Here is an 18,883-nt window from a genome sequence, read left to right as displayed (position 1 = left end):
CACACACACACACACACACACACACACACACACACACACACACACACACACACACACACACACACACACACACACACACACACAATGGTCATTTCAAACTAAAGAGGACGAAGACACTTTAGTGAGAAATAAATGTTCAAACTTCACACCATAAATAATAAGACTAGATACATTCTCCCTCTATTCTACTGAATCAGACACTTATTAGATTGTCTTTCCCCTCTGAGAGGATACTTCAGAGCTCCTTCTTAATGATTAATAATAATTCTTGACACATTTCAGTTAGCCCATGAGAGCCCTCTAATGACTTGTGATGTGATGAGTGGAACAATGCGTGACAGAGGAATCTTCTGGGCTGATTGGGCTCTGAAGGAGTCCCATAATAAGCCAGGAGTAGTTGGAACAATGAGTAGACCAGAGATGGTGGTGGAAGGCAGTGCAGCGCAACGCAAGGCAAGGAAGTGGAGTGGAGTGCTTGGTACACTAGTTGCTAGGCGACCACCCCCCCCCCCCTATTCTTTTCATTGCCCAGTCACTTGATCAGGTTTATAGTATATATACAGTACTGCTTGAAAGTATGTGAACCCTACAGAGCTGGTCATTATTTTGCTATAAAATATTAAAATAAACATATAAAATCCTTATCTAAACCCCAATTCATAATAAAGACATTCCAAGTAAATTATATATTTTCGTGGTTTATTTAACTCAGATTTGATGTGTGCAAAAATATGTGAACCCCTTCAGTCAATAGCTTGTGGCACCTCCACTAGCAGCGATAACTTGGAGTAAACGTCTCCTATAGCCAGTGATCAGTCTCTGACATCTGTTTTGAGGGATTTTTGCCCACTCCTCCTTATAGAACTCAGCCAATTGAGTGAGGTTTGAGGGGTGTCTGGCATGAACTGCCCGCTTCAGGTCCTGCGACACCATCTCGATTGGATTTAGGTCAGGACTTTAACTTGGTCGATCCAAAACAAAAATCTTCTTTCTCCTGAGTCATTCTTTGGTAGATTTGCTTGAATGCTTTGGGTCATTGTCTTGTTGGAAGACCCATTTCCGGCCCAGCTTTAGCTCCTTGACTGATGGCCTGACGTTCTGTTCAAGAATCTCCTGGTATACCTCAGAATTCATGGTTCCCTTAATGATGTGGAGTCATCCAGGTCCAGAGGAGGAAAAGCAGCCCCAGATCTTGACAATCCCACCACCATGCTTGACTGTTGGGATAAGGTTATTTTGGTGGTAGGCAGTGTTGGATTTTCGCCAAACATAGTGGAGTTGATTGTGACCAAAAAGGTCAATTTTGGACTCATCGGTCCAGAGAATTAACTACCAGAAACCTTCAGGTTTGTCCAGGTGGTCTCTGGCAAAGTTATTTTTTGACAGCAGAGGCTTCTTCCTACAGTAGCAACCCTCCCATGAATGGCATTTCGATTCAGTGTTCTTATTGTTGAAGCATTAACAGTTACCTGAGATGCAGCAAGGGAGGTCTGCAAATCTCCAGATCTTATTTTTTGGTTGGCTTTTACCTGATTTATTATTGTTCTCGGGGATACCTTGGAAGAGCGTCCACTTCTAGGCCGAGTAGCTGTCATGTTAAATGCTCTCCATTTGTAAATGATCTGCCTCACAGTGGACTGATGGAGCTCAAATCTTTTTTTAGATGATTTTATAGCCTTTCCAGGACTGATGTGCTCTCACTACCCTCGTCTGATGTCCTCTGAGATCTCCTTTCCTCTCCACATGGTGTGCTTTACGTTCACCTGGATGGGTAACTGACCAGGTTTCTTATCTCTATTTATCAGAGTCCCATCCAAACTTTACCCACCTGATTCCACTTACCTACTTGATTTAACCAATGGAACTTGGGGTTCACTTATTTTTGCACCTGCACTAATTCCTTTTTAATGTTGTTTTCCTACTACACACATGATTTCCTCTACACCAACATATAGTATTGGTAAATATAAACCTGTTATGTCAGATCAAAAAGACTGCTTCTGATTAGGTGAAGATTTCATGGTAAAAACCAAAAAAATCTGTCATCGTACAAGGGGTTCACATACTCTCAAGCAGCACTGTATAACACTGGTGTCCCAAGGAAAGGACACACCACAGGAGAGCAGGTCTAGCACAGAGCTAACACAGTGGACGGCTCAAACGACTGCTTTGGCGCCCCTTCGATCTGCCAATCAAATGACCACTCTCAGGAAACCACTTCAGTTGTTATGCTCTGAATTACCACTCACTCACTTTACATAACGACACAGGAACCTTTTGCTATACAGCCTTCCATTAGCAAAGTGCGTGATAAAAAGACAGTGAAAGTGTCATGGATGGGGGAATGGTAGAAGCTGATTGGTAGGGTCTTTTTGGAGAAAGTCTAGTTTACATGTTCTCTTACCTGCTGTCTCTCTCCGGTATCTCCTTGATGGCCAGCCGCACCTGGTTGCTAAGGTCCCGGCCGGCGTACACCACTCCAAACGTCCCTTTTCCCAGAACCACCCTCTCTCCGTGCTCATTATACTCATAGTCGTACTGAAGAGTCAAGCACAGGAGGACATTATGTTAAAGATGACATTTTGTTGCATGTTAACTTCAAGGACCATTACAATCTAGAGTTATAACAGGGATATATAGGTACATCTAAGAACAGGTGAGCTATAAAGTGACAGTTGTGGCTGGGTACTAACTGATAGAAACAAAGGGAAATGTGAGCTTTGCAAGGTGTGGTCCAGATCAAACAGTGTTCAAAAAACTATTGGGGCATCTGATCTGGGCCATGCTAGTGTTTGACAGGAAGAGGCTGTGTCATTGTTTTGGGTAATTATTCACAGGTAATTGTTTTGTCGCACCACTGGGAGAACAGATGAATAGAGGGGCAGTTGCTTTTTCTACAGTACACTCTGTTGGTTTACATTGCATGAACAGCGTGACCCACTTTTACACTGTAGGAAGTTGTCTCTAACCATTTCAACACTTTACATGGCCTGTATCTGGTTGTATATAGATTTTGAAAAACAATCAGAGAGACTGTTTCTGCTGAATACATCCTAGATCTTGTATACATATACTGTACATCAGGTAATCCTGTTGGAAACAACATAGAAACAAAAGAATGTGGCTAGAAAAGGAGTATCCCTCTCTCCTCCTTCACCTCTAGGGCGTCAATGTCACACTCCCCCTCTTCCGGGGCTTTCCATGCTTCCTCTGCGATGCTGTTGACCAGATCACAGAACCTGCAACACACAGAGCAGTCACATCAGTACCGTTCCACATTTGAGATGAAATACTCAATTTACACCCACACTAACACCAGATAACCTTCAGCGCACTTAAAAATATGTCACAAGAGCAGTTGTGAAATAACACAGAGCCTAGACAAGCACCCTTTCACACACTCACAAACCCCCATCACACCAGCACTGACTCACTGAATCACACTGTGGAGCTATTGAGACTGGCTAGCTGTGCTTTGGTTCTTCTCTGTGAGAGTCACAAGTTTCTACAGTACAGACACTCCCTTGAAGAACAGCTCATATGCTTGTGAGATGGCGCGATCACGGCACAGAGGGACAGACAGACCTTTTGCAGTGCATCTCCGTGCAGAAGTAGATCTGAAAGTCCTCTGAGTTGTGCAGCACATACAGGAAGGCACTGCGCTCGTCAAACTTGGAAATACTGAGGAAGATGAGTTGACAGTTAGAGAAGAGACGACAGGTGAATTCACATGACATCTATAAAACACTGGCATAGACTAGATGTCTGAGTGTAGCCAGAAACTTCTGAGAAATCATTTCAGTAGTATCTAAGTGCAGAAGCTTTTTCTTTTCACCAGAGCTGCAAGTCTCTTACAACCTAACAATGTTCTTCATTCAATCACATACAACAAGTTACAGTAACTCTGAAAGAATGAATATAACTCTGAACATTCATTCCCACACACACATACACACTGTTGAGTCTCCACCAGTGTTCAGCTGAGCGAACAGGGATTTTAAGCCAGTTATCTAAGGCCAGGGCTGAGCGGAGTGGACCAGAGCAGAGAATGAGTGGTTGAATTCAGCCCACCATGGCACACTGCTGCAGCCAAGGGAACTGCCATTGTCTCCTAGTACACTGGAGGGCGAGTGGGCACAAAAAAATATACGCTCCCTAGCAACATCTCACAGAGGCCCTCTGAAGTGGGAGATCAGTTGGAGGGGGAAGGAGGGAGAGGCATTGAGGGACCATCTCTGACTAATATTGCCTTGGGAACCAGGTGGCCACATTATAATCTGTTATGTTGTTGGCAGAAGTTACAGAGGAGAGTAGAGCAGAGAGGAGCGTAGAGAGCAGTCTTTATTGCCCATACATTACAATGAGTGTGTAGAACAGGACAGCTGTGAGATCACCAACCTGACACCCCGTACTGACATGGCCTTGAAGTTCCACTCATGGACCCCCCTGTGCTGTTAGAACGATCAGAAAGACATGAACGTCAGTACCTCTGGTGACTGATTAAAATGTGTAAGGGCAGAGAGAGACAGAGACAGACGGACATATAGACAGACAGGCAGGGCTGTACTCCAGGGCTGTACTCCAGGGCTGTACTTCTTTTCTGAGACACAAAGCAAAGACACGAGGCAGTTGTCACACACTCGTCCTGTGGTCAGTAACTTACCTTGTCATCAGGGGAAACATGCCAGATGGAGACAGTGTTCTCCTCCACATCGTTGTTTATGGACAAGTACGAAGGCAGATAGATTTTAGTGGGCTCCAATATCAACACCTGGAAAAAAGGACAACCAATAGGACATCAAGACATTTCACAAAAAAGCAGAGAAAGTAAACAGCGTAGGAAAACTGCCCCAGCTGGTACCACTGTTATGTACAGTACCAGTCAAAATTTTGGACACACCTACTCATTCAAGAGTTTCTCTTTATTTTTACTATTTTCTACATTGTAGAATAATAGTGAAGACATCAAAACTATGAAATAACACATGTGGAATCATGCAGTAACCAAAAAAGTGTTAAACAAATCAAAATATATTTTATATTTGAGATTCTTCAAAGTAGCCACCCTTTGCCTTGATGACAGCTTTGCACACTCTTGGCATTCTCTCAACCAGCTTCATGAGGAATGCTTTTCCAACAGTCTTGAAGGAGTTCCCACATATGCTGAGCACTTGTTGGCTGCTTTTCCTTCACTATACCTTTGTCTGTACATTATACCTTGAAGCTATTTTATCGCCCCCAGAAACCTGCCCCTTTTACTCTCTGTTCCGGACGTCCTTGACAACCAATTCTCATAGCTTTTAGCCGTACCCTTATCCTACTCCTCCTCTGTTCCTCTGGTGATGTAGAGGTGAATCCAGGCCCTGCAGTGCCTAGCTCCACTCCTATTCCCCAGGCGCTCTCTTTTGATGACTTCTGTAACCGTAATAGCCTTGGTTTCATGCATGTTAACATTAGAAGCCTCCTCCCTAAGTTTGTTTTATTCACTGCTTTAGCACACTCTGCCAAGCCGGATGTCCTAGCTGTGTCTGAATCCTGGCTTAGGAAGACCACCAAAAACTCTGAAATCTCCATCCCTAACTACAACATTTTCAGACAAGATAGAACGGCCAAAGGGGGCGGTGTTGCAATCTACTGCAGAGATAGCCTGCAGAGTTCTGTCCTACTATCCAGGTCTGTACCCAAACAATTTGAACTTCTACTTTTAAAAATACACCTCTCTAAAAACAAGTCTCTCACCTTTGGCGCCTGCTATAGACCACCCTCTGCCCCCAGCTGTGCTCTGGACACCATATGTGAACTGATTGCCCCCCATCTATCTTCAGAGCTCGTGTTGCTCGGTGATCTAAACTGGGACATGCTTAACACCCCAGCCACCCTACAATCTAAGCTTGATGCCCTCAATCTCACACAAATTATCAATGAACCTACCAGGTACCACCCCAAAGCCGTAAACACAGGCACCCTCATAGATATCATCCTAACCAACTAGCCCTCTAAATACACCTCTGCTGTTTTCAACCAAGATCTCAGTGATCACTGCCTCATTGCCTGCATCCGTAATGGGTCAGCGGTCAAACGACCTCCACTCATCACTGTCAAACGCTTCCTGAAACACTTCAGCGAGCAAGCCTTCCTAATCAACCTGGCCTGGGTATCCTGGAAGGATATTGACCTCATCCCTTCAGTAGAGGATGCCAGGTTATTTTTTTAAATGCCTTCCTCACCATCTTAAATAAGCATGCCCCATTCAAGAAATTTAGAACCAGGAACAGATATAGCCCTTGGTTCTCTCCAGACCTGACTGCCCTTAACCAACACAAAAACATCCTGTGGCATTCTGCATTAGCATCAAACAGTGATATGCAACTTTTAGACGTAAATCTATTATACATAAACTTGTTGATTGTGCGATTTTACGCTCACAAGAACATGCTAGTGAGCGTAGCACAGAATGAAGAAATAAAACAGAATGAAGAAATAAAACAGCACTAAAATGTGTATTGGTTAGTTTCACCACTGTTGTTAGGGAAAACAACATTTATCTTAATGCCAGAATCTACTTGCTAAACCTGCCCAAAGGAAGTATGGCCAAATGTCTGCTCATTGGGGGAGCTACCAGCCCAGCTATGCTGCCAGTAGTGGGCCAGCCTCCAGCCTCTTCAGTTCAACATTCATCCAGAATGCTCCTGCCACAGCCTAGAAGTCAAGTGGCTCTAAACCTGCCCCCAGTCAACGCTATCAGCCCAGCTATATGTTCAATGAAGTTAGAAACCAATATACACAGGCAGTTAGAAAAGCAAAGGCTAGCTTTTTCAAGCAGAAATGTACTTCCTGCAACACAAACTCAAAAAAGTTCTGGGACACTGTAAAGTCCTTGGAGAATAAGAGCACCTCCTCCCAGCTGCCCACTGCACTGAGGATAGGAAACTGTCACCACCGATAAATCCACTATAATTGAGAATTTCAATAAGCATTTTTCTACGGCTGGCCATGCTTTCCACCTGGCTACCCCTACCCCGGTCAACAGCACTGCACCCCCCACAGCAACTCGCCCAAGCCTTCCCCATTTCTCCTTCTCCCAAATCCAGTCAGCTGATGTTCTGAAAGAGCTGCAAAATCTGGACCCCACAAATCAGCCGGGCTAGACAATCTGGATCCTTTCTTTCTAAAATTATCTGCAGAAATTGTTGCAACCCCTATTACTAGCCTGTTCAACCTCTCTTTCGTGTCGTCTGAGATTCCCAAAGATTGGAAAGCAGCTGCAGTCATCCCCCTCTTCAAAGGGGGGGGGACACTCTTGACCCAAACTGCTACAGAACCAACAAACAGATTACCGACCATTTCGAATCCCACCGCACCTTCTCCGCTATGCAATCTGGTTTCAGAGCTGGTCATGGGTGCACTTCAGCCATGCTCAAGGTCCTAAACGATATCTTAACCGCCATCGATAACAAACAATACTGTGCAGCCGTATTCATTGACCTGGCCAAGGCTTTCGACTCTGTCAAGCACCACTTCCTCATTGGCAGACTCAATAGCCTTGGTTTCTCAAATGATTGCCTCGCCTGGTTCACCAACTACTTCTCTGATAGAGTTCAGTGTGTCAAATCGGAGGGCCTGTTGTCCGGGCCTCTGGCAGTCTCTATGGGGGTGCCACAGGGTTCAATTCTTGGGCCGACAATTTTCTCTGTATACATCTATACGCAGATGACACCATTCTGTATACTTCTGGCCCTTCTTTGGACACTGTGTTAACTACCCTTCAGATGAGCTTCAATGCCATACAACTCTCCTTCCGTGGCCTCCAACTGCTCTTAAATACAAGTAAAACTAAATGCATGCTCTTCAACTGATCGCTGCCTGCACCTGCCCGCCCGTCCAGCATCACTACTCTGTACGGTTCTGACTTAGAACATGTGGACAACTACAAATACCTAGGTGTCTGGTTAGACTGTAAACTCTCCTTCCAGACTCACATCAAACATCTCCAATCCAAAGTTAAATCTAGAATTGGCTTCCTATTTCGCAACAAAGCATCTTTCACTCATGCTGCCAAACATACCCTCGTAAAACTGACCATCCTACCGATCCTCGACTTCGGCGACGTCATTTACAAAATAGCCTCCAATACCCTACTCAATAAATTGGATTCAGTCTGTCACAGTGCCATCCGTTTTCTCACCAAAGCCCCATATACTACCCACCATTGCGACCTGTACGCTCTCGTTGGCTGGCCCTCGCTTCATACTCCTCGCCAAACCCACTGGCTCCAGGTCATCTACAAGACCCTGCTAGGTAAAGTTCCCCCTTATCTCAACTCGCTGGTCACCATAGCAGCACCCACCTGTAGCACGCGCTCCAGCAGGTATATCTCTCTGGTCACCCCCAAAGCCAATTTCTCCTTCAGCCGCCTCTTCTTCCAGTTCTCTGCTGTCAATGACTGGAATGAACTACAAAATTCTCTAAAACTGGAAACACTTATCTCCCTCACTAGCTTTAAGCACCAGCTGTCAGAGCAGCTCACAGATTACTGCACCTGTAGATAGCCCATCTATAATTTAGCCCAAACAACTACCCCTTCCCCTACTGTATTTATTTATTTTGCTCCTTTGCACCCCATTATTTCTATTTCTACTTTGCACTTTCTTCCACTGCAAATCTACCATTCCAGTGTTTATGTGCTATATTGTATTTACTTTGCCACCATGGCCTTTTTTTGCCTTTACCTCCCTTATCTCACCTCATTTGCTCACTTTGTATATATACTTATTTTTCTACTAAATTATTGACCGTAGGTTTGTTTTACTCCATGTGGAACTCTATGTTGTTGTATGTGTCAAACTGCTTTGCTTTATCTTGGCCAGGTCGCAATTGTAAATGAGAACTTGTTCTCAACTTGCCTACCTGGTTAAATAAAGGTGAAATAAAATAAAAAATAAATAAAATGTGGTCCAACTCATCCCAAACCATCTCAATTGGGTTGAGGTCGGGTGATTGTGGAGGCCAGGTCATCTGATGCAGCACTCCATCACTCTCCTTGGTCAAATAGCCCTTACACAGCCTGGAGGTATGTTTGGGTCATTGTCCTGTTGAAAAACAAATGATAGTCCCACTAAGCACAAACCAGATGGGATGGCGTATCACTGCAGAATGCAGTGGTAGCCATGCTGGTTAAGTGTGCCTTGAATTCTAAATAAATCACTAACAATGTCACCAGCAAAGCACCCACACACCATCACACCTCCTCCTCCATGCTTCACGGTGGGAACCACACATGTGGAGATCATCCATTCACCTACTCTGCGTCTCACAAAGATACGGCGGGTGGAACCAAAAATCTCAAATTTGGAGTCATCAGACCATAGGACAGATTTCCACCGGTCTAATGTCCATTGCTCGTGTTTCTTGGCCCAAGCATTTCTCTTCTTCTTATTGGTGTCCTTTAGTAGTGGTTTCTTTGCAGAAATTTGAACATGAAGGCTTAATTCACACAGTCTCCTCTGAACAGTTGATGTTGAGATGTGTCTGTTACTTGAACTCTGTGAAGCATTTTTTGGGGCTGCAATTGGAGGTGCAGTTGACTCTAATGAACTTATCCTCTGCAGCAGAGGTAACTCTGGGTCTTCCTTTCCTGTGGCGGCCCTCATGAGCTTCATGGTTTTTGCGACTGCACTTGAAGAAACTTTCAAAGTTCTTGACATTTTCCGGACTGACGGACCTTTATGTCTTAAACTAATGATGGACTGTTGTTTCTCTTTGCTAATTTGAGCTCTTCTTGAAATAATATGGACTTGGTCTTTTACCAAATAGGGCTATCTTCTGTATATCACCCCTACCTTCTCACAACACAACTGACTGGCTCAAACGCATTAAGAAGGAAAGAAATTCCACAAATGAACTTTTAACAAGGCACACCTGTTAATTGAAATGTATTCCAGGTGACTACCTCATGAAGCTGGTTGAGAGAATGCCAAGAGTGTGCAAAGCTGTCATCAAGGCAAATGGTGGCTACTTTGATGAATCTCAAATATAAAATATATTTTGATTTGTTTAACAATTCTTTGGTTACTTCATGATGTCTTCACTATTATTCTACAAAATAAAGAAAAACCCTGGAATTACTATTTACTGGGACTGCATGTCTAACTGTCAAGATCAAGTCTAAACAGTGAAGAATCCCAGGAAGGAAGGCAAAGAGAGCATAGGACACATACCGGGAAGCGGACAGATGAGACGTCTTTCTTTGTGGTCTCCACCAGGAAGTCCATCCAGAAGTCCACCAGTTCTTGTTTGGGCGGCGGCTGCTCCACAGAGGGCTTTTTGAAGTGCTGGTAAATCAAGATGGTCTCCACAAGAGAGCGCAGATACCTGGATTGCAGTCAACACAGACGATAGCTTAAAAGAAATGTAAAAGGCCTTTGACTGCAGGAAAAGAAAAGGCAGTTAAACAGAGCTAAATATGTTTGAATAGACTGTTTAAATCTTGAGCAACAAAAGAAAATAGGCCACTGACTGACTACGAAAAAAGAAAGCACATTTCAATTGTGCAAAATAGTTTGAAATAAGTTCACTATATGTTGAGCTTTAAATGTAAAAAATAAAAAACACCCTCGCTCACCAGACAGGGGCCTTCAATTTGAAGAGTTTCTCGGAGGCCTGTATGACCCTGGTGTTGTCACAGGCCAGGATGCTAGCCCCCAGGAAGAAACCCACATCCCAGTAGCTCTGCAGCTTGTCCAGGCTGCCCTTCTTCCCCAGTAGGCTGCTCAACTTCACTCCTGGAGAGAACAACAAGGTCAGGTCAGGGACATATTATAACAGTGGAGGCTGCTGAGGTGAAGACGGCTCATAATAATGGCTGGAACGGAGCAAATGGAATGGCATCAAACACAAAGAAATCATGTATTTGATACCATTCCACATATTCTACTCAAGCCATTACCACGAGCCCATTCTCCCCAATTAAGGTGCCACCGACCTCCTGTGTATTATTATAGTATAAAAGAACGGTACTCCACACTGTTGAATCCTTCCATTTTATTTTGCAACGTTTCGAGATACTATGTCCTATTTTGACCTATTTTGTATTATTTTTATACCATGTGTTATTTAAACAATTTGGCCAGAGGAGGTGTGGTATATGGCCAATATACCACGGCTAAGGGCTGTTCTTACACACAACGCAATGCAGAGTGCCTAGACACAGCCCCTAGCCATGGTATATTTGCCATATATCACAAACCCCTGATGTGCCTTGGAGCAGTAAAAAAAAGTTTTTGTCATACCCGTGGTATACGGTCTGATATACCACGGATGTCAGCCAATCAGCCTTCAGGGCTTGAACCACCCAGTTTATTTTTTTATTTTTTTATTTTTTTTATTTCACCTTTATTTAACCAGGTAGGCAAGTTGAGAACAAGTTCTCATTTACAATTGCGACCTGGCCAAGATAAAGCAAAGCAGTTCGACAACATACAAAAACACAGAGTTACACATGGAGTAAAACAACATACAATCAATGATGCAGTAGAAAAAAATAAGACTATATACAATGTGAGCAAATGATGTGAGATAATGGAGGTAAAGGCAAAAAAATGCCATGGTGGCAAAGTAAATAAAGTATGGCAAGAAAAACACTGGAATGGTAGATTTGTAGTTTGAAGAAAGTTAAAAGTTAAAATATAAATAATATGGTGCAAAGGAGCAAAATAAATAAAATAAATAAATACAGTAGGGGAAAAGGTAGTAGTTTGGGCTCAATTAAAGATGGGCTATGTACAGGTGCAGAGATCTGTGAGCTGCTCTGACAGCTGGTGCTTAAAGCTAGTGAGGGAGATAAGTGTTTCCAGTTTTAGAGATTTTTGTAGTTCGTTCCAGTCATTGGCAGCTGAGAACTGGAAGGAGAGACGACCAAAGGAGGAGTTGGCTTTAGGGGTGACCAGAGAGATATACCTGCTGGAGCGCGTGCTACAGGTGGGTGCTGCTATGGTGACCAGTGAGCGGAGATAAGGGGGGACTTTACCTAGCAGGGTCTTGTAGATGACCTGGAGCCAATGTGTTTGGCGACGATTATGAAGTGAAGGCCAGCCAACGAGAGCATACAGGTCGCAGTGGTGGGTTGTATATGGGGCTTTGGTGACAAAACGGATGGCACTGTGATAGACTGCATCCAGCTTGTTGAGTAGGGTATTGGAGGCTATTTTGTAAATGACATCGCCGAAGTCGAGGATTGGTAGGATGGTCAGTTTTACGAGGGTATGTTTGGCAGCATGAGTGAAGGATGCTTTGTTGCGAAATAGGAAGCCAATTCTAGATTTCACTTTGGATTGGAGATGATTGATGTGAGTCTGGAAGGAGAGTTTACAGTCTAACCAGACACCTAGGTATTTGTAGTTGTCCACAAATTCTAAGTTAGAACCGTCCAGAGAAGTTATGCTGGATGGGCGGGCAGGTGCAGGCAGCGATCGGTTGAAGAGCATGCATTTAGTTTTACTTGTGTTTAGGAGCAGTTGGAGACCACGGAAGGAGAGTTGAATGGCATTGAAGCTCGTCTGGAGGGTTGTTAACACAGTGTCCAAAGAAGGGCCAGAAGTATACAGAATGGTGTCGTCTGCGTAGAGGTGGATCAGAGATTCACCAGCAGCAAGAGCGACATCATTTATGTATACAGAGAAAAGAGTTGGCCCAAGAATTGAACCCTGTGGTACCCCCATAGAGACTGCCAGAGGTCCAGACAGTAGGCCCTCCGATTTGACACACTGAACTCTGTCAGAGAAGTAGTTGGTGAACCAGGCGACGCAATCGTTTGAGAAACCAAGGCTACTAAGTCTGCCGATGAGGATGTGGTGATTAACAGAGTCAAAAGCTTTGGCCAGGTCAATGAATACGGCAGCACAGTAATGTTTCTTATCGATGGCGGTTACGATGTCGTTTAGGACCTTGAGCGTGGCTGAGGTGCACCCATGACCAGCTCTGAAACCAGATTGCATAGCGGAGAGGGTGCGGTGGGATTCAAAATAGTCGGTAATCTGTTTGTTGACTTGGCTTTCGAAGACCTTAGAAAGGCAGGGTAGGATGGATATAGGTCTGTAGCAATTTGGGTCAAGAGTGTCACCTCCTTTGAAGAGGGGGATGACAGCAGCTGCTTTCCAATCTATGGGAATCTCAGACGACACGAAAGAGAGGTTGAACAGGCTAGTAATAGGGGTTGCAATAATTTCGGCAGATAATTTTAGAAAAAAAGGGTCCAGATTGTCAAGCCCAGCTGATTTGTAGGGGTCCAGATTTTGCAGCTCTTTCAGAACATCAGTTGAATGGATTTGGGAGAAGGAGAAATGGGGGAGGCTTGGGCGAGTAGCTGTGGGGGGTGCACTGTTGAATGCAGTAGGGGTAGTTAGGTGGAAAGCATGGCCAGCCGTAGAAAAATGCTTATTGAAATTCTCAATTATAGTGGGCTTATCGGTGGTGACAGAGTTTCCTATCCTCAGTGCAGTGGGCAGTTGGGAGGAGGTGTTCTTATTCTCCATGGACTTTACAATGTCCCAGAACTTTTTAGAGTTGGAGTTGCACGAAGCAAATTTCTGTTTGAAAAAGCTAGCCTTGGCGTTTCTAACTGCCTGTGTGTATTGGTTTCTAACTTCCCTAAAAAGTTGCATATCGCGGGGGCAGTTCGATGCTAATGCAGAACGCCACAGGATATTTTTGTGTTGGTTAAGGGCAGTCAGGTCTGGGGAGAACCAAGGGCTATATCTGTTCCTGGTTCTAAATTTCTTGAAAGAGGCATGCTTATTTAAGATGGAGAGGAAGGCATTTTTAAAAAATAACCAGGCATCCTCTACTGACGGGATGAGGTCAATATCCTTCCAGGATACCAGGGCCAGGTCGATTAGAAAGGCTTGCTCGTTGAAATGTTTCAGGGAGCGTTTGACAGTGATGAGTGGAGGTCGTTTGACCGCTGACCCATTACGGGTGCAGGCAATGAGGCAGTGATCACTGAGATCTTGGTTGAAAACAGCAGAGGTGTAATTAGAGGGCACATTGGTTAGGATGATATCTATGAGGGTGCCAGTGTTTGCGGCTTTGGGGTTGTACCTGGTGGGTTCATTAATAATTTGTGTGAGATTGAGGGCATCAAGCTTGGATTGTAGAATGGCTGGGGTGTTAAGCATGTCCCAGTTTAGGTCGCCTAGTAGCACGAGCTCTGAAGATAGATGGGGGGCAATCAGTTCACATATGGTGTCCAGAGCGCAGCTAGGGGCCGAGGGGGGTCTATAGCAGGCGGCAACGGAGAGAGACTTGTTTTTGGAGAGGTGGATTTTTAAAAGTAGAAGTTCAAATTGTTTGGGTACAGACCTGGATAGCAGGACAGAACTCTGCAAGCTATCTCTGCAGTAGATTGCAACACCGCCCCCTTTGGTCGTTCTATCTTGTCTGAAAACGTTGTAGTTAGGGATGAAGATTTCACAGTTTTTGGTGGACTTCCTAAGCCAAGATTCAGACACAGCTAGGACATCCGGGTTGGCAGAGTGTGCTAAAGCAGTGAATAAAACAAACTTAGGGAGGAGGCTTCTAATGTTAACATGGATGAAACCAAGGCTATTACGGTTACAGAAGTCATCAAAAGAGAGCGCCTGGGGAGTAGGAGTGGAGCCAGGCACTGCAGGGCCTGGATTCACCTCTACATCCCCAGCGGAGCAGAGAAGAATAAGTATGAGGGTACGGCTAAAAGCTATAAGAATTGGTCGTCTGTGACGTCCAGAATAGAGAGAAAAAGGAGCAGGTATCTGGGGGCGATAAAATAGCTTCAAGGTATAATGTACAGACAAAGGTATGGTGGGATGTGAGTACAGAGGAGGTAAACCTAGGCATTTAGTGATTATGAGAGAGATATTGTCTCTAGAAACATCATTGAAACCAGAAGATGTCATAGCATGTGTGGGTGGAGGAACTGAGAGGTTGGATAAGGTATAATGAGCAGGGCTAGAGGCTCTACAGTGAAATAAGCCAATAAACACTAACCAGAACAGCAATGGACAAGGCATATTGACATTAAGGAGAGGCATGCTTAGCCGAGTGATCAGAGGGTCCAGTTAGATTCAGACAGCTAGCCGGGCCATAGGTAGCAAGCTGGTGGAAGATGGGAGGGAGGTCTGTTTTTTAGCCGCCTCGTGCGTTTCCGTCTGTGGGTTAGTGGGGTTCCGTGTGGAAGGGGGGACCTGTCCAAGTTGGCAAAATAGTTAGTTATAGTGGCCCAAGAAAAGTGTCCGACAGACCTATTCAGATCGCAGCCGAAAAGACAGCTAACGATTAGCTGGCCGCAGATGGGCGATCAGGTTACGTCGCGACGGAGGGGCCAGTTGGACAACTCCCTCGGGCAGATAACGTCGGTGATCCAGTCGTGAAGACCCAAAGGGGCTCCGCATCGGCAGTAAAACGGGTCAGGATAGGTGAGTTGTAGCCCAGGAGACACTTCAGCTGGCTAGCTCAGGAATAGCCCACGAGTGGCTGACGGAACTCTTCAGCTGGCTAGCTAGCTAGCTCCGTAATAGTGTGTGTTAATTCCGAGACCGACGTTGCCAATAGTCACTCAGGTAGCAGCTAGTTAGCTGCAAGATCCAGGTGTAAATGTCCAGAGCCTGCGGTAGAAATCGAGGAAAGGAGAGAGAATAGGTCCGATATGCTCTGGTCTGAGTCGCGCTGTACAAAAACTGGCGATAGCTTTTCGAGCTAATGGATAGCTGAGGACAGCTAACCGTAGCTAGCTGAACTTCAACGTTAGCCAGTGAAAATGGCTAACCTCTGGCTAGCTTCTGTCGTGGAATTCAGATGAGGTAAATTATATATATTTTTTTTTTTAAAATTGATGAGGCGGGTTGCAGGAGAGTGCTTTGAGGTTGATTATTTAGAATTAAAAAAAAATGTAAAAAGATAAGTGAAGAAAAAACATGTAAATATATATATATATATACACGGGACACGACAGGACGTCTGAACTGCTACGCCATCTTGGAATTCTAATTATAATTATAATTCTTCACAGAGATCAGATTCTTAGCGAAGGAGAACACAATGGGAAGTACTGCACAGCAGGGGTTTGGGAATAGGCTGGGCACTGTAGAGCTTACTCTTATGTCAAGCATTTCACCTGAAATGTAGATTGGAGAATCTGAGTACCCACTTAGGATAAATCTTAACATGCAATGTAGTTACTTGCCATGTTGCTACTAAATTGCAGAGCGATAATGGAGCATGGTTGTTATTTTTGGCCTCGCTGAGGGAAGCTGCCACTACATGTCCTGCTCAGGCAGCCCAGGACAGGGCAGAGTAGAGGAGAGCAGGGAGGGGGGCAGGGACTTGGAGGGGGCCCACGGTTGATTCCCGGGATTGTCTGTTCTGTTTCTCACATTCCTGTGCTACTTTCTGAGCCTCAGATTTCACAGTAAACACAGGGGATTGGGAGCCAGGCAGCTCAAGGCAAAACATTAGATATCAAGGAGAATAAAGTGTTAGTCAATACTCACCGACTTTGCGTAGCTCGAAGGAGGCGTCAAACTGGTGTCCCGCTGCCAGGAGTAGAACGGCGTAGTTGATGCCAGAGTGTAGTGTCGGCTCAGACTCAAACCCCTTCTTAAACCTGAGAGGAACGACAGAGAAGCTAACTTAGAATCACCAATATTACACACTATGCTTCATTTTTAAATCAGACATGATGTTTCTACAGTAATTGCTGGTGTCCTTAGTGAGAACTTTTCATCTCCCTAGTTTTGTAAAAAGCATCCAAAACAATTACAGCCTTATTTTGCAGGCTGCACAGAGGAACCACTTGCACAAAGCTTGGCACTCGCCGATAAAAACCCTCATTTACTTAATGAGCAATCTGTTCCACTAAGGGAAGGAGTGTGAATAACATGAGAAGACTCTCCAAAGACATTGTCTGGGTTGGAACAGAGGACAAGGTTGCCCGATGGGGAGTTATTCTAATGAGATGCCATAAATCGTCTCGATGAGAGACATAACCATTCCAGGAAGATCGCAATTATCTTCATATTATCACTGGTGGTGGTGCCGTTTCAAATCAGCTTCTGTCAGACCTTGCAGCCTCTCTGCTCCATGTCAGATGACATAGATGTTCATTATCTGTAGTTGAGAGGTGGTCTTTGCAATCTCTGGCTAGTGAGGAGTGAGAGGGGAGTGAGAGGTAATGACTCTCATCAGCAGCCAGGCTCTCACCAGTGTGTGTGCGTGTGTGTGTGCAGCTCTCACCAGGCCGTGCCACTGTCCCTGCTCTCTTTGTCAGCGAAGTGGGACTCCAGGAACATGTCCTTGTAGATGCGTCCCACCAGGCAGTAGATGTCTGAGGCCACCTGGTTGTCAGCCTTCACCAGGGGCAGCATGATGTCCAGGGCCTTCTGACGGTCCCCTGGGAGGTTCCTCCTGAAAACAGCAGAGGGAAGACCCAATGGTCAGAGACAGACAAGATGTGAGTTCCAAATTGTATCCTATTTCCTTGTGCACTACTTTTATAAGGAATAGGGTGCCATCAATCGGGCAAGGATAGTGCATCAAGGTAGGACGTTCAAATTGCCATGGGGCTCCTGGTGGCGCGGTGGTATAAGGCACTGCATTTCAGTGCTAAAGGGGTCACTACAGACCCTGGTTCGATTCCAGGGTGTATCACAACTGGCTGTGATTGGGAGTCCCATAGGGCAGTGCACAATTGACCTAGCGTCGTCCGGGTTAGGGTTTGGCCGGGGTAGGCTGTCATTGTAAATAAGAATTAGTTCTTAACTGACTTGCCTAGTTAAATAAAGGTTAAATTAAAAGAATGTCCTAACTTAAAATTATGCCTTCTCCAAGGTATGCCCTACCTTCATTTGGAAGATTTTGAGTCAGCATCCAATGCAGGCCTGTCACTGATTTTAGAATATAGGCCTATTAACTTCACCTCTACCTCTCTGGATGTTTCCTTCGCCAGGTAGGATATCCCATGACACCTTGCGAAGCAGGTAAAACTCCCAAATTCCGGCAACAACTAATGGCGGACAGAAGTCACCTCTTCATAGAACATTTTCCAGAAGAAAGAGGAATAACTTTGTGGAATATGAGTATTACGTTTATTTAATAACAAAATTATGTTAAAATTTTCAACAAATTACTTTGATATGCATTTTCAATTGAGTAATTTGGACATACAATGCTGAGTTTGCGCTTATCAGCCCGCTAGTCAAGCTAGCTAGCTAACGATTGACACGATCTAGTGAGCTAGCATTCATACAAATGTGTTTATCAGCTGTTTAGCTAGAGGAAAAGCTGAACTAAGCAATTTTAATTGTAAACTCAGACATGTGCAAATTATGAAGACTTGAACAGTGAATTGGTGAACTAGCTAGCCAGCTAATTAACGACAGATGGATGTTAAATAAAGCATAGGAGCTAGCAGCTTTTTCCATGGAGCCTATCCAGAGGGAATGGGAATAGGGCACCTGTAATGGAGGCTGCAGCTCATGCTGCTCTCCGCTCCCCAGCTTTCACTTCACACTAGTGTGCAGCTGAACGGCAACTGGAGGGGGGCGAAGCTAAGCAGTGAGTCAGCCTAGCCCACTCCAGTCATCCAACAGTCAAACATGGAGGGGAAGGAGGGAGGGAGTGCAACAGGAAAGGTTTCGACATTTACATCCCTGCTGCTGCTGTTATCTCACCAATTACTCAACAGAAAACTCTGCTTGTCAGACATGTTTAAATGAAGAGATTTAATTATAATCATCCTTGCTTCATTGTTGCAGGATAATGGCAATATTTCGCTATGGTGCACTACACTGCTGAGTCATGGACCACCTCTAGTTGGGGGAGACAAATGGGCTGCTGTGTAAACAAACACACA

The 18,883-nt window shown here is 44.7% G+C and overlaps 1 protein-coding gene across 3 annotated transcripts in view; it reads right to left on the bottom strand.

The window, feature by feature from the left end:
• Positions 1 to 18,883, bottom strand: part of LOC115174881 (mitogen-activated protein kinase kinase kinase 5-like) — a 65,660-nt gene that overhangs the window by 21,804 nt on the left and 24,973 nt on the right. For all 3 annotated transcript variants that reach the window (XR_003871878.1, XM_029733873.1, XM_029733874.1), the window contains exons 7-15: positions 17,266 to 17,436; positions 16,524 to 16,636; positions 10,622 to 10,781; positions 10,218 to 10,371; positions 4,664 to 4,771; positions 4,399 to 4,451; positions 3,586 to 3,681; positions 3,158 to 3,239; positions 2,405 to 2,538 (exon numbers count right to left, since the gene is read on the bottom strand). Coding sequence is in view for 2 of the 3 variants with exons in the window: in XM_029733873.1 (XP_029589733.1) it covers positions 2,405 to 2,538; positions 3,158 to 3,239; positions 3,586 to 3,681; positions 4,399 to 4,451; positions 4,664 to 4,771; positions 10,218 to 10,371; positions 10,622 to 10,781; positions 16,524 to 16,636; positions 17,266 to 17,436 (1,071 nt within the window). In the remaining variant the exon portion in view is untranslated. The remainder of the gene's footprint in view (positions 1 to 2,404; positions 2,539 to 3,157; positions 3,240 to 3,585; positions 3,682 to 4,398; positions 4,452 to 4,663; positions 4,772 to 10,217; positions 10,372 to 10,621; positions 10,782 to 16,523; positions 16,637 to 17,265; positions 17,437 to 18,883) is intronic.

This window comes from Salmo trutta, chromosome 35 (genome assembly GCF_901001165.1).
Source record: "Salmo trutta chromosome 35, fSalTru1.1, whole genome shotgun sequence".
NCBI lineage: Eukaryota > Metazoa > Chordata > Actinopteri > Salmoniformes > Salmonidae > Salmo > Salmo trutta.
Note: the sequence above shows the minus strand (reverse complement) of the source record. Positions and strands in the feature narration are given on the sequence as shown.